Here is a 13,600-nt window from a genome sequence, read left to right as displayed (position 1 = left end):
ACAGCAATGAGATATGTTGTCTCTAGTTGTATACAGCAGGCTACGTGCATCATCTTAACTGGGAATAATTCTCAATTCTCCTGGCTGTGGAGATATTTGGTATGTTTGCCAAGTTCACAGCTGCATCAGGACCTGTCCTCTGACAGGTTAGAAAAAAATACTAATCAAATTAAAAAAAAAAAATAATTGTGCAATAAACAGACCTGTCCCTCATAACTGTGTTAACTGGTTATTTGTAGCCTTTATAACTATTCCCACACCGCAGTCCTCCAGCTGCTTGTGAACAGAATATCCACCATGAACATTCAACTTGTTTGTCCAGGATTTTTTTTTAAATTGGTTTGAGTTCCTCATTCGAACTTTATCCAGTTAGTGATATCCCACAAAGTCACTTACTCGCAGTGATGCTTGTTTGCATAGGCTGACACCGCCCCCCCCCCCCATTGTTCTATGTCTGAAATATGTAGAATGTTTACAAATTGTCCCAAAATAGATTATGCACCCTTAATTCCCACCATGTCATGGAGCTTAGACTTGATCATATTGGGTGCTAAAGTACATTACATACATTAAAATAATTAAAGGTTCCTCTACTGCCAAGTACTGGGTGTGTGAGGTATTTAAAATATATAAACAGAAAACTCATTGGGGAAATTGATATTTTATGCCGTTTTGTACGGTTACGGGGAACTGCTCTGCTCCTGTTTCAGTTCTGTCTCATCCCCCCGCATACAAGCAGGTAACTATATGTTGCAGCTGAGTCTTTTGAAGATGGTCCGTGGCCTGGTGAGGAAAAATATTTATAAAATTATGTTTAAGATAAAGTGCTATACTTTGCTGATTACAGACTTATGTAACTGCCTATTTTTAGCATGTGGTTTAGTTGCCTATATATTTTTCATTAGTTGCAACTCATTGAGCAGTGCGCAAGAGAATATGGATTATGACTATCAGAAAGAACAAGCCGCTAAGTACTGGATGAGGGACTCTGGCTATGAAAGCTTCATATGTAACCTCAGCATTTTTGATCGGCTTCTGCACACCCATCCAGTCTGGCTACAGCTCACCCTGAGTGATGAGGATGCTCTACGCATTCTACAGCCTGAGGATGCTGGGGTAAGTTATTGGCCTGAATCTTTTCAAAGGAATGGTGACATAGCTACATTTGTGAAGCAACATGCAGTAAGCTACATCTGAATGTTTCTTTCAAAGAATACCCTGGGGAAAGGTCTTACAGCTCAATTATCCTACTTTTATCTGAAAAATATGCCACCAGTATACTTTTAAAAAAAAGATAATTAGGTTGAAGGAAAAATGTAAAAAACTCCGCAGGATGGCTGGCCTCCAAGTTTGGGCTTTGTTGGCAGCATATTCTTAAAATGAGGCGTTGAAACTTGACTTGTCTGCTAATCTTCGTCCCCTGCACATTTTCAGTGGTGGTGGTGAATGGGAGTTCAGGCTAAGCAAAGACACTGCAGATTCATCTCTTCCATGAGACCAACCTCTTGTGCCTCAACCCAACTCCTCACCATATAACTACTCTCCTTAGCCAAATGCTGGCTGACATTGTCCACAGCTACCTTTCCTCAAGGTTTGCCCATCTGCTGTTCAAAACTGCTGTCACCATCTCCTCAAAAAGCCCACACTGACATTACTGTTCTTTCCAACAATGCCCTACCTGTAATCTCCCTTTCCTCCAACAATGCCCTACCTGTAATCTCCCTTTCCCCCAACAATGCCCTACCTGTAATCTCCCTTTCCCCCAACAATGCCCTACCTGTAATCTCCCTTTCCCCCAACAAGGCCCTACCTGTAATCTCCCTTTTGCCCCTACGGTCCTCACATGTCATTCCCACCCAGCTTTGTGCCTATTTCTCCCATCACTCCCTTTGTAAATCCCTTTAGTCTGGTTTATGCCTTGTGCACAGTGCTGAGACAGCCCTGGTCAAAGCTACTCAAGATATCCCTTGTGACTGCAACCATGGTTTGCTATCCCTGCTTGTACTCTATCTTTCTGCAGTGATCAACAGTGCATCTGCATCCTGCCATGTCCCTGTCCTCGGCAGCCTCCACTGGCTCTCCATCCCTCAACTATTTAAATTCCAATCCTTGTCCTTGTTTACGAATCCCTCCACTGCCTCGCTATCTGTTTTTCTAGCTCTAGCCGCCTTTGCACCCTCTCTTCCATTTGCGGTCGCCGTCTTCTTTTGCCTTGGCTCCACATTCTAAAATGCTCTTCTGGAACTCTCCTACTTTTCTACCTCCTTCCAGTCCTTCAAAAGCATCCTGAAGACTACCTCTTTTGGCCATGCCTTCAGCACCTCCCTACCAAGCTCAGCATCTGTTTTTGCATTTATGAAGTCCTTGGGATATTTCACTATGTTAACTATATAAGTGCAAGTTGTTGCTGGTAACGAGCAGAGGTATAACAAGCATGGCAGCCCTGATCAGGAGACCAGCCAATTCACTTCTTAAAATTATTATTTTCTTAATTACTGATGCATTTTTCAGATAAATACTCAAGCAGAGTGCAATTGTACGTCTAGCTGATTTATTTACTGAGCAGAAATTATATTTGGTAAGTCCTTGGGAAAGATGACAATGGAACGTGGAATCTCACTGATGTCCGAATGCATACTGCAGAAATGTGCCATTGAGTTCTTAGAGTTAGTCCGAAATGTAGCTTCTGAAATAAAAAAATATGAAGAGTTTGCCAGCTTTCCCATTGAGGTTAACTGGTATTTAACTTATAAATGAAGATATCTGGAGTGTAAACTGATGTCTAAATTACGATCAACAGTCCTATTAATGATAAAGGTCATCACTGTGAGCAGCAGCCCAAAATAGAGTTCTGTTAATCTTTTTTAAGATGAACATATCTACATGTAGGAGCCAAAATGCTATTTAAAAATTTCTGCAAACCCACTATAAGATTTTTTGACAAACTGTTTTAAGCAACAAAACAACAACTTGCATTTATATGGCACCTTTAACATAAAAAAAAGTCCCAAAATGTTTCATAGAAGAATAATGGATACCGAAACAAAGAAGGAGATATTAGGTAACCAAAAGCTTGGTCAAAGAGGTGGGTTTGAAGGAGGGTCTTATGGGATGTGGAGAGGTGGAGGGGTTTAGGGATGGAATTCCAGAGTGCGGGGCCTAGATGGCTGGAGGACCAACCACCAATGGTGCGGTGAAGGAAGAGGGGATACACAAAAGGCCAGAGTCAGGGGAACGGGGAGTTCAGGAGGGGGCTGTAGGGCTGAAATAAGTTAGAGATGGGGAGGGGCAAGGCCTTGAAGGGATTTAAGCAAGAGGATGAGCATTTTAAATTGATGCATTGGGGGACTGGGAGCCAATGTAGGTCGCCAAGGACAGGCATGATGGGTGAGAGGGACTTGGTGTGGGGCAGCAAGTACAATTCTTTCTTTCTCAGAAAAAATAATTTCAATCAGTATATCCTGGTTTTAATCACTTCTCGATGCTTTTTCAAATGGTTCCAGTCACTGCAGTTGAAATTATTACAGGTAGACTATAATTTATCCGAACTTCCGAAAACCGAAAAACTCTAAAAACCGAAAGTTTTTTCGTTCAGGGTAAGTCGTGCGCACGACATGACCAGAGTGGCGCACGACTTACACTGAGCAGGGCAGAGGGTCACAGAGTTCCCTCCTGGGTAGGAGATTGCAGGCCGAGCCGGGCAGTGAGAAGGAGGTACCGGGAGAGTGAACCCAACAATACAGCGGCCCGTCCGATAGCTGCAGCGGCCCGTCCGATATTCTTTTCTCCCCCCGACCCAAACTGAACTGCGGCCCGTCCAATATTCTTTTCTCCTCCCCCCCCCCCCCCCCGCCACCCGACCCGACCCGATATTCTTTTCTCTCCCCCCCCCCCCACCCGACCCGACCCCCGACCCGAACCGCGGCCTGTCCGATATTCTTTTCTCCCCCCCGACCCCCACCCCCCACGAACCCCCCCCCCCCGCCCCCGACCTGAACCGCGGCCCGTCCGATATTCTTTTCTCCCCGACCTGATTTGCGGGCTAGCTTAGTAGGAGTCAGCCGATATCTGGCTTTCCAGAGAAGCAGGAAGGGGAATGAGACACGGAACAGTCGCAAGAGGTAGCCTGAACTTTTAAAATTTATATTAAATACAAATTTCCCAGTCTTATAATAATACCTTCTGAAATCCGAAAAATTCCGAAAACCGAAACTCAGCTGGTCCCAAGGCTTTCGGATAAGGGATAGTGTACCTGTAGTAGCAAACCTGGGGCTTTACACCAAGCTAAATATGCCAACTGCCCCAAGTTCTAAGTGGACAGTCAGTACTTAGTTCCTCCCTTGTGTCTGTTTGTTTGTGTTTGTGGGTAAACATCAACTGATCCAAAGATCCCACGCAATGCTCTGCAGCATCACCTTATCAGTCATTGCAGTTCAGTTGAGCTTGTGATCCCTTGTCATGTGCATCCTGTGTTAGGAGTACAGCAAAAGGAGAGGACACACATTAAGAAGCAGAATTCAGATTACAACATAAGAATTGTCACCATCTGTGTTGATTTATAGAATCATAGGCCTAGAAATTCAGTTGGTTGCGCCAGCTGCTCGCGCCTTAAGAGGGCGAGAAGTGGGGCGTTAAGCGGCTAGCGACCGGGCGCGGCGCGATCTGCGCCTCTCGCGAAATTTAGTTGTGATTTAGCAACAGCGCAAAACCTTTGCGCACGCTCAGCTGCGCGCGCAGATCCTGACATCATTTCATGGTGCAATGCCCTTTGTGCACCCTGAACCGGAAATTCAGTGGCGCCGGCCTATTGTGCGTCTGGCGCCCCCAGCGACTGGTAAAGTGGAACGGTTCCCAGTCACTGCAGGGCGCGGGGGGCGCAAATTAAAGGGGACTCCTCCTGCAGTATAAATGTCAGCCATTTTGCACCACTCCCTCTTTGTGAGACACTGATATTAGGAGAGAGACAAAGGGAGAGAGCTTTCTGGTTTGACTCAACACTCGCTTAGGTACTTCTGGCTTCAGGCCAGAACTTTGCACTTGTAATTAACTTTCAGTGCCATTGCATTAATTCGATACATCTAATGGGGGCTGCAATGGGTACAAACGTTGGCTTACTGCATTGCATTCAAAGGGCTCAGAGATGCCGTTAGAGAGTGCCAGTCATGGCCAGACGGAGAAGGGCCAACAGGCGTCGGCACAGGAGGCCTTACCCACCCAGGGTATACCGCCAGCAGTTCTCTTATCTGAACATGTCTGAGGAGCAGTGTGTTCGGAGGCTGCGATTCAGAAGGGAGGTGGTCACAGAGATCTGCCACCTGCTTCAGAGAGATCTGCAACCACAGCTGAGGAGCAGGACGTCTCTGTCGGTGGCAGTGAAGGTGACGGTCGCTCTCAACTTCTATGCCACCGGCTCCTTCCAATCCGCTACTGGGGACATTTCCAACATCTCCCAGTTCGCGGTATATTGCTGCATCCGCCAGGTGACCAATGCCCTTTTCAGAAGGAGACGCCAGTTCATCTCCTTCCCCATGACCCTCGACAAGCAGCAAGAGCGTGCAATGGGCTTTGCAGCATTAGCGGACTTCCCAATGGTGCAGGGCGCCATAGACTGCACGCATGTGGCTTTGCGGGCACCTCTGGAGAATGGCGAGGATTACCGCAACCGGAAGGGCTACCATTCGCTTAACGTGCGGTTGGTGTGTGACCACAGGTACCTCATACTAGCTGTCAATGCCCGCTTTCCAGGCAGCAGCCACTATGCCTTCATCCTGCGCCAGACTTCTGTGGCAGACATTTTCAAAGCCCAGCCTCACCCACGAGGATGGCTTCTCGGGGACAAAGGCTATCCTTTGTGCACCTGGCTGATGACCCCGCTCCGTGTGCCCAGCACCCCTGCTGAAGAGCGATACAATGACAGCCATCAAGCAACCAGGAACATAATTGAGCACACAATCGGCATGCTCATGCAACGGTTCCGCTGTCTGGATCGTTCCGGGGGAGCCCTACAGTACTCGCCTGAGCGAGTCTCCCATTTCGTTGTCGTGTGCTGCATGCTGCACAACCTGGCTATCCGCAGGACTCAGCCACTGCCAGCAGGCATTGGAGGATCACCAGAGAAGGAGGAGGAGGAGGAGGAGGAGGACCAGGATGGGAGGGAGGCAGAAAGTGCAAGGGCCGTCCGTCGGCGGCTTATTGCAACTCGGTTCTAGGCCCCCTCTCAGGGAATGGCTTGTGCCAATGAAGGAAGATGAATGTAGCCGCTCCGCAAGCCCTTAGCCGATCAAGGCAGCCAATAATTTCAAAAGCAAACATAGACAGTGCGATTAAAGAAAATTTATTACTCTTACAACTCTGTGCCCTTCCCGCATGACAAACTACTTCAGAGAAACCCCCCAAACAAAAACACACCAGTCTCGGCCTTCATATAAAAAACAAATACCACAGTGTCGGCCTGTTTATAAAATGCAAATACAACAGCCTCGGCCTGTTTATAAAAAGCAACACAATTGGCCAGCCCTTCTACTTTTTCACCTGCGAGAGTGATCCGTCTCGTTTCCGGGCATGGCCCCTACCCGCCCTGCAGCTCCTCCTCAATGGGACCCCAGTGGCTGCAGCAAGGCTGGGGGAAGGCTGCTGAGGGTTAGTTGGTGAGACAGCAGATGCCCTTGGGGGTCGGCCTGGACCAGCTCTGGGCCTGGAGGGCCCGGCTGCGGACTGATCCAACTCAGCTTGGGTGGCATCAGTCTGTCCTACAGGTGGTGGCAGCTGCAGTGGAGGAGTGACAGTGTTGGCTGCAGGAATGCTGCCAACCTGACAGAGCACAGGCACTCCCTGGTCGGCTGATTCACTGGCACTCGCACAGGCCAGCACTGCAGCATGCGCAGCAATCTGCTGAAGCACAGACTGCTGGGCTGCTGCAGTGCGGCGAGTGCCCCAGCGATGCCTGGCCGAGCCAGCGAGTGTGGCAGCAGTTAGTGCCTGGGTCTGTACATTGTCAATGGTAGATTCATAGGAGACCTCCTAGGAAGATCGACCTACTGCTCACCTCTTGGCTGCAGCACCGTAGACTATATGATTACGAACTTGGACCCATCCTCTTTCAGAGCATTCACAGTCAAACCACAAACAACACTGTCAGATCACAGTCAAATTACTATGGCCTAGAAATTGAGTAGCCTTAGCGCCGCATTTGAGGCGCTAGAGGGCCTAGCGCCGGAGTTATGGCCAGTTGGGAAATTGAGTGGGGCCCTTCCGTCGGCGTTAAGCCGGTAGCGCTGCGCCGGCACCGATGACGTCATCGGTGTGCGCAGCGTCCCGGTTGCCATGCCGACGGGCCCCAGCGCCGAAATTCAGTTGCGGCCGCCTCGCCCGTGGCAGCCGCAACTAAGACTCTGGCAACTGAGTCTTCCCCGAGTTAGCGCCGGCGCATTAAGGTCGCGCGGCGGCCGGCCGCTTTCCCGTCGGCTGCCTGGCCGCACCTCCCTCCCCGGACTCCTCCACCCCCCCCCCCCGCGGAACAGATGCGTCTGGCCTGCAAGCCCGGCACTTGTCCGAGGTGCCGGGCTCATTTTTTCAATATTTGAACGGACAGCGGGCGGGTGCAGGCAGCTCCTCCTTAACTGAAGGAGGAGGCCTGCACTTCCCCAGCCTGCCGCACCGCATCGGGTGCCGCAGCGCCGGATTAGCGCCGCAATTCGGCACTCAGCGCCCATTGGGAGGCGCTCACGCCCGCCAGTAGCGCCGGCAGCCGTCTGGGCGCGGCGCTACTGAATTTTTGGCGCGCGCAAGGGAATTAGCGCCGGCGCTAAATTTCCGGCGCTAAAGCCCTGGCGCGGCGTCAACTCAATTTCTAGGCCTATGTATCTTAAAAAGACAGAAACAAACAACACAGAAACACAACCCAGTAAACTGTACAACACCAAAAAATCGTACAGATGGTCCAAAAACGACACGGAAAAATACCAGAAAGCAATTAGCAATGAATCAACTCAAGCTCTCTTGGACACCTTTCTGGATAACATATACACTCACAATAAAGAAGGCGTAAACCGGGCAGTGAATAACCTAAACAATATTTTTGATAATTTGGCAATCTGGGTCAAACTTGAAAGCTCGCAAGAACAAACCCAAAACAAAAAACTATGAAAAATGGTTTGACCCAGATTGCCATAACATGAGGAAAAAACTTAGAAAAATATCAAACCAAAAACACAGACATCCAGAAAACGAGGAATTACGCCTTACTTATTGTCAGACACTAACACAATACAGAAACACACTCAGAACCAAAAAAGAGCAATATATTAAGAATACACTCAGCTCCATTGAGGAATCCATTGATTCCAATTGTTTCTGGGACAACTGGAATACATTACACAAAAAAACAACACGACGAATTGGCCATTCAAAATGGAGACACATGGGAAAACCACTTTGAAAAATTATACCAGAAAAACACACTAAGGCCAGAGCAACACCAAATATGCAAAAAACTGGAAAAGCTAGAAATGGCCATAAAAGATAACCAAAACCCGCTAGACTCCATAATAACAGAAAAAGAACTTTTTGAAAAACTCAAGGACCTGCGACCAGGAAAAGCTTGCGGGGCAGACGGCATACTAAGCGAGATGATTAAACACACAGACGATAAAATGAAACTGGCTATCCTAAAACTCTTCAACTTGGTTCTGAGTGTCGGTTACTTCCCTGATGTCTGGAACAAAGGACTCATAACGCCCATATACAAAAGTGGGGACAAAGTCGACCCAAATAACTATCGAGGCATCTGTGTAAACAGTAACCTGGGGAAGGTATTCTGTAGCATCATAAACAAAAGACTTATAAACTTCCTTGAGGAGCACAATGTCTTGAGTAAAAGCCAAATTGGATTCCTGCCAAACTATAGAACATCAGATCATATCTTTACCCTACAGACCCGAATTGACAAACACGTTCATCAAAACAAAAGCAAAATCTACGCATGCTTTATAGATTTCCAGAAGGCTTTCGACTCCATCTGGCATGACGGTTTATTCCTGAAACTTATCGAAAGCGGGGTAGGGGGAAAAACATATGATGTAATTAAATCAATGTATACAAACAACAAATGTGCAGTTAAAATTGGAGACAAACAAACAAAATACTTCCCACAGAGGCGGGGGGGGGGGGTGATGCAGGGCTCGCCAATCTCACCGACACTCTTTAATATTTACATAAATGAATTGGCAAAACTACTTGAACAATCTACAGCACCCGGCCTCACCCTATATGAATCCAAGGTTAAATTCCTCCTCTATGCAGACGACCTGGTTCTGCTGTCACCAACTAAGGAGGGTCTACAGCAGAACCTGGATCTGCTGGAGTCATACTGCCAGACTTGGGCCATGACAATAAATCCCCAAAAAACCAAAGTCCTTGTGTTCCAGCAAAGATCCAGACATCAGGGACCCAAAATAAATTTCACACTAGGAACAACCAAAATTGAACAAACCACTAACTACACATACTTGGGCTTAAAAATCAGTTCTACGGGAAATTTCAAACTGGCTGTGAATGAACTGAAAGAGAAAGCAAGAAGGGCTTTCTATGCCATTAAAAAATCAATCCAAATAGAAATCCCAATTAACATTTGGCTCAAAATTTTCAAATCAGTAATTGAACCAATTGCACTCTATGGCAGTGAGGTGTGGGGACCGCTAACACAACAAGAATTTGCAAAATGGGACAAACACCCAATTGAGATCCTACATGCAGAATTCTGTAAAAGTATACTCCGGACTCAAAGGAAAACCGTAAACAATGCATGCAGGGCAGAACTAGGTCAATATCCATTAATAATCACTATCCAAAAAAGAGCCACCAAATTTTGGAAACACCTAAAAATGAGCAACCCCCAATGCTATCACTACAAAGCCCTGAAATGCCAAGAGAGGACCATAAAGAAGAATACCCTCAGTCAACTAGTCCTGGGACTCAGTGAAAACAATAACCAGCCCCAGGACAGTGACCGCGTAACACAAAGAATTCGACCCAACACAATCGTCGCTAAGCAAAAGGAAAAATATCTGTCATATTGGGCAGAAACAACAAAAACCCAAAGCAAACTCAATTGCTACTTGGCCCTAAACAGACAATACAACATGGCTGATTACCTGACCATGGTAAAGGATAGCAAACTGAGAAAAACTTTGACAATGTACAGACTTAGTGAACATAACCTGGCGATCGAAAAAGGTAGACACAGACAGACCCGGCTACCAAGAGAGGACAGGATATGCTCTCACTGCAGTCAGGGAGTGGTGGAGACAGAGATGCACTTCCTCACAGCTTGTAGAAAATATCAGGGCATAAGGGAGAATTTCTACCCAAAATTCACAAAAATATACCCGGAATTCAGAAATTTGAATGACGACCAAAAACTCCCATACCTACTAGGGGAAGAGAGAAATTGCATAACACTAGCGGCACACTATGTTACAGCTTGCCATAAACAGAGGGACAACCAGTAAATATAAGAAAAGAGTATATATAAATTATATGAAAGTATATATTTATACACTCAGGGATATATCTGTTTATACACTGTATGGATAGATCTGTATTTTTGTGAACAAACATGAATGTTTTCTGATGCTTTGGCAACATAAGATGTAACTTGTCATGCCAATAAAGCGATTTGAATTGAATTGAATTGAATAGTGCCCGTGTGGCCCTGGTCTGTGTCTGGATGACACCAGCCAGTGAATGCACAGCACGACTGACCACTTTGCTGGAGGCCGCCTGTGCTGCCGCGAAGTCCTGCAGACTCCTGGCCTGTGCTGCCCCAAATTCCTGCACACTCCTTGCCAGTGACTCTATGAGAGTCAGGCATCATGCAGCCATGAGCTCAGTGTGCCTGCGCTCAGCCTGGGCGCCCATTTCCGCTAGGAGCCGCACCTCCTCTGCGCTCACTGTAGCAGGACTGGAGGCCACACTCTCCCTCCGGGGAGAAGGCCGCCGAGCTTCCCCAACCCTCCCGCGTTGCTGCAGTCCGCTGGTCCCCGGAGCATCACTCTCCTCCGAAACTTTCCCCCTGCTCCCCTCCAGGGAAGACGTGTCCCCAGCATGGCCATGGGCTGCCTCGGCCGAGGGTGTCCCTGATGGGGCGGCTTCCTCTTCCTCCTCCTCTAGGTCTGAGTCCGACACAGTGCCAGCTTGAGGGGCCGCCTCCTCACCTGGTGAGTCACCATCTGAAAGCAGGGAGGCACAAGAGTTGCTTTAGAGTGAGGACGTGACGGCAGCGAGGGAGGCATGAGTGCTGCTATGCACTGCATTGCTTCGATAGTGGCAAAGGATGCTGGCGTGAGGCACAGGTGGAAAGAGAGAGGTCCGAAAGGTGAGGACCTTACCATTGGTGCCCAGAACAGGGTCAGCATCTCCAGTCGCGATGGGGCCAATCAGCCGGCCTGCCATGATCTGCTCCACTCGCAGCTCTAGGTCGCTGAGATGCTTAATGTCAGGACGGCCTCCCCCGGTCTGGCGCTGCTGTCTCCGGTTGTGCGCCAGCTTGCCCTGCAAGAGAGAGGACGGCCTCTAAGTACAGTGTGGAGCCCTGATGTTGCCTGCACAGCCTCCCATGGTAGAATAGCCCTGACAGTGTGAAGCCCTGATGTTGCCTGCACAGCCTCCCATGGTGGAATAGCCCTGATAGTGTATAAACTCCTGAATATGCAAGTGCTTTTCATGACAGTCCCATAGCTGCTGGATGAGGGCTGGGCAGTAGGGCTTTCACGTCCCTTTGGCCATCAACTGAGGAGCACATGCAGGGATGAGGAGGATACTGGAAAGGGTACTCACCCTGACAACCCGAGTGAGGTCGTTGAATTTTTTACGGCATTGGAGGGGAGTCCTGGCAACCACGCTGTTGGAGGCGACCCTGTTTGCCACCTCCCTCCAGGCTTTCGGATATTCAGAGGGCAGCGGCCTCCTGCCACCTTCAGGGAACAGAACATGGCACCTGCGCTGAACTGCGCCAACCAGCACCTTCGAAGTGCTGCGCTCTCTCCCTTGGCTTCTCCATTCTCCTGGCCGTGGAGCAGTTGAATTAGCACTGTTCAGGCCTTCCCTCAGGGCTGCAGTGTGCAGGGCGTGGCAGCCAAACAATTCCACCCTCCCCCTTTAAGTGCTGACCGGCGCCTGACTGCCTTCAGTCAATAACTCGCCGCACCTGCGCTGCGCCCACCTTCGGTGTTTGCGCCCCGGATCGCCGGCTTAGCGCCTAATGATACTCGTGCATCGCCTGCTTTAGCGCTGCAGCAACCTCTTGGGGCAATGCAACTGAATATCGGCGAAGGTGGCGCTAAGTTGCGCCGGGCGCAAAAGTTAGCAAGCGCCATGCTGTAGCGCCCCAAACATCGCTATACTGAATTTCTAGGCCATAGAATTTTATAGCATAAACGGAGACCATTCAGTCCATCAGGTTTGCGTCAGCTCTCCGAAAGAGTTATCCACTTAGTCCTACTTCCCTGCCCTTGCCCCATACCATTTTTAATTATTCTTTATCAAACTTCCTTTTTAAAAGCGATTACGGGTTCCACTTCCGCCACTGTTTTCAGTAGGGCATTCATGTCTCAACAACCCTCTGCATAAAAATATTGTTCCTATCCTCTTTTTTTCTTTGTTCATTTGGTGATGGCCTTCAGTGGAAGTGGTTTTTCACTATTTTATCTTATAAAAGCCACTCATAATTTTGAACATCTCTATACAATCTCCTCTTAATGTTCTCTGTTCTAATGAAAAGAGTCCCAGTTTCCCTAGTCTCTCCTCAAAAACTAAAGACCCATCCCAGCTTCTTTATTTACTTGTCTTCCCACTTCTAATGGTTTATGTATCTGAAACCTTAAGCTCCTGTGCTCTTATGAAGCTTTTGCTTTTTGGTGTATATTTCCTTTCCTTATTATTCTTCCCAAAATGTATCATCTTGCGTTTCTCGGCACTAAATTTCATCCAACAGCTATCTGCCCAATCTACTACTCTGAAGCACTTAGTCCCCTTCACAGTTAACCACACTTCCTATTTTTGTGTCCTCTGCAAATTTTGATCCAGTATCCTCTATATCTGAGTGCAGATCATTTTTATGTATATACAGGTAGACTATCCTTTATCCGAGCTTCCGAAAACCTCTAAAAACCGAAAGTTTTTTCGTTCAGCGTAAGTCGTGCGCACGACATGACCAGAGTGGCGCATGACTTACGCTGAGCAGGGCAGAGGGTCACAGAGTTCCCTCCTGGGTAGGAGATTGCAGGCCGAGCCAGGCAGTGTGAAGGAGGTACCGGGAGAGTGAACCCAACAATACAGCGGCCGGTCCGATAGCTGCAGCGGCCCGTCCGATATTCTTTTCTCCCGCGGCCCGTCCGATATTCTTTTCTCCCCCCCCCCCCCCCCCCCACACCCAACCCCCGACCCGTCCGATATTCTTTTCACCCGACCCGAACCGCGGCCCGTCCGATATTCTTTTCTCCCCCCTGAGCCCCCCGGACCCCCCCCGACCCCGACCCCCCCCCCCCCCCCGGACCACCCCCCCCCACCCCGGACCCCGACCCCGACCCCCCCCGACCTGAAC

At 48.6% G+C, this 13,600-nt stretch overlaps 1 protein-coding gene across 1 annotated transcript in view; it reads left to right on the top strand.

Annotated features, from left to right (window-relative positions):
• The window catches only part of LOC147121496 (ras and Rab interactor 2-like), a 231,038-nt gene that overhangs the window by 153,920 nt on the left and 63,518 nt on the right, over positions 1–13,600 (top strand). The window contains exon 5 of the mRNA XM_085981786.1: positions 906–1,116. Coding sequence (XP_085837912.1) covers positions 906–1,116 — 211 coding nt within the window. The remainder of the gene's footprint in view (positions 1–905; positions 1,117–13,600) is intronic.

The sequence above is a fragment of the Somniosus microcephalus genome, chromosome 3 (assembly GCF_052327205.1).
Source record: "Somniosus microcephalus isolate GS21.2 chromosome 3, FLI_Smic_1.0, whole genome shotgun sequence".
In the NCBI taxonomy this organism is placed as follows: domain Eukaryota; kingdom Metazoa; phylum Chordata; class Chondrichthyes; order Squaliformes; family Somniosidae; genus Somniosus; species Somniosus microcephalus.
This window is presented reverse-complemented; position numbering and strand designations above follow the sequence as displayed.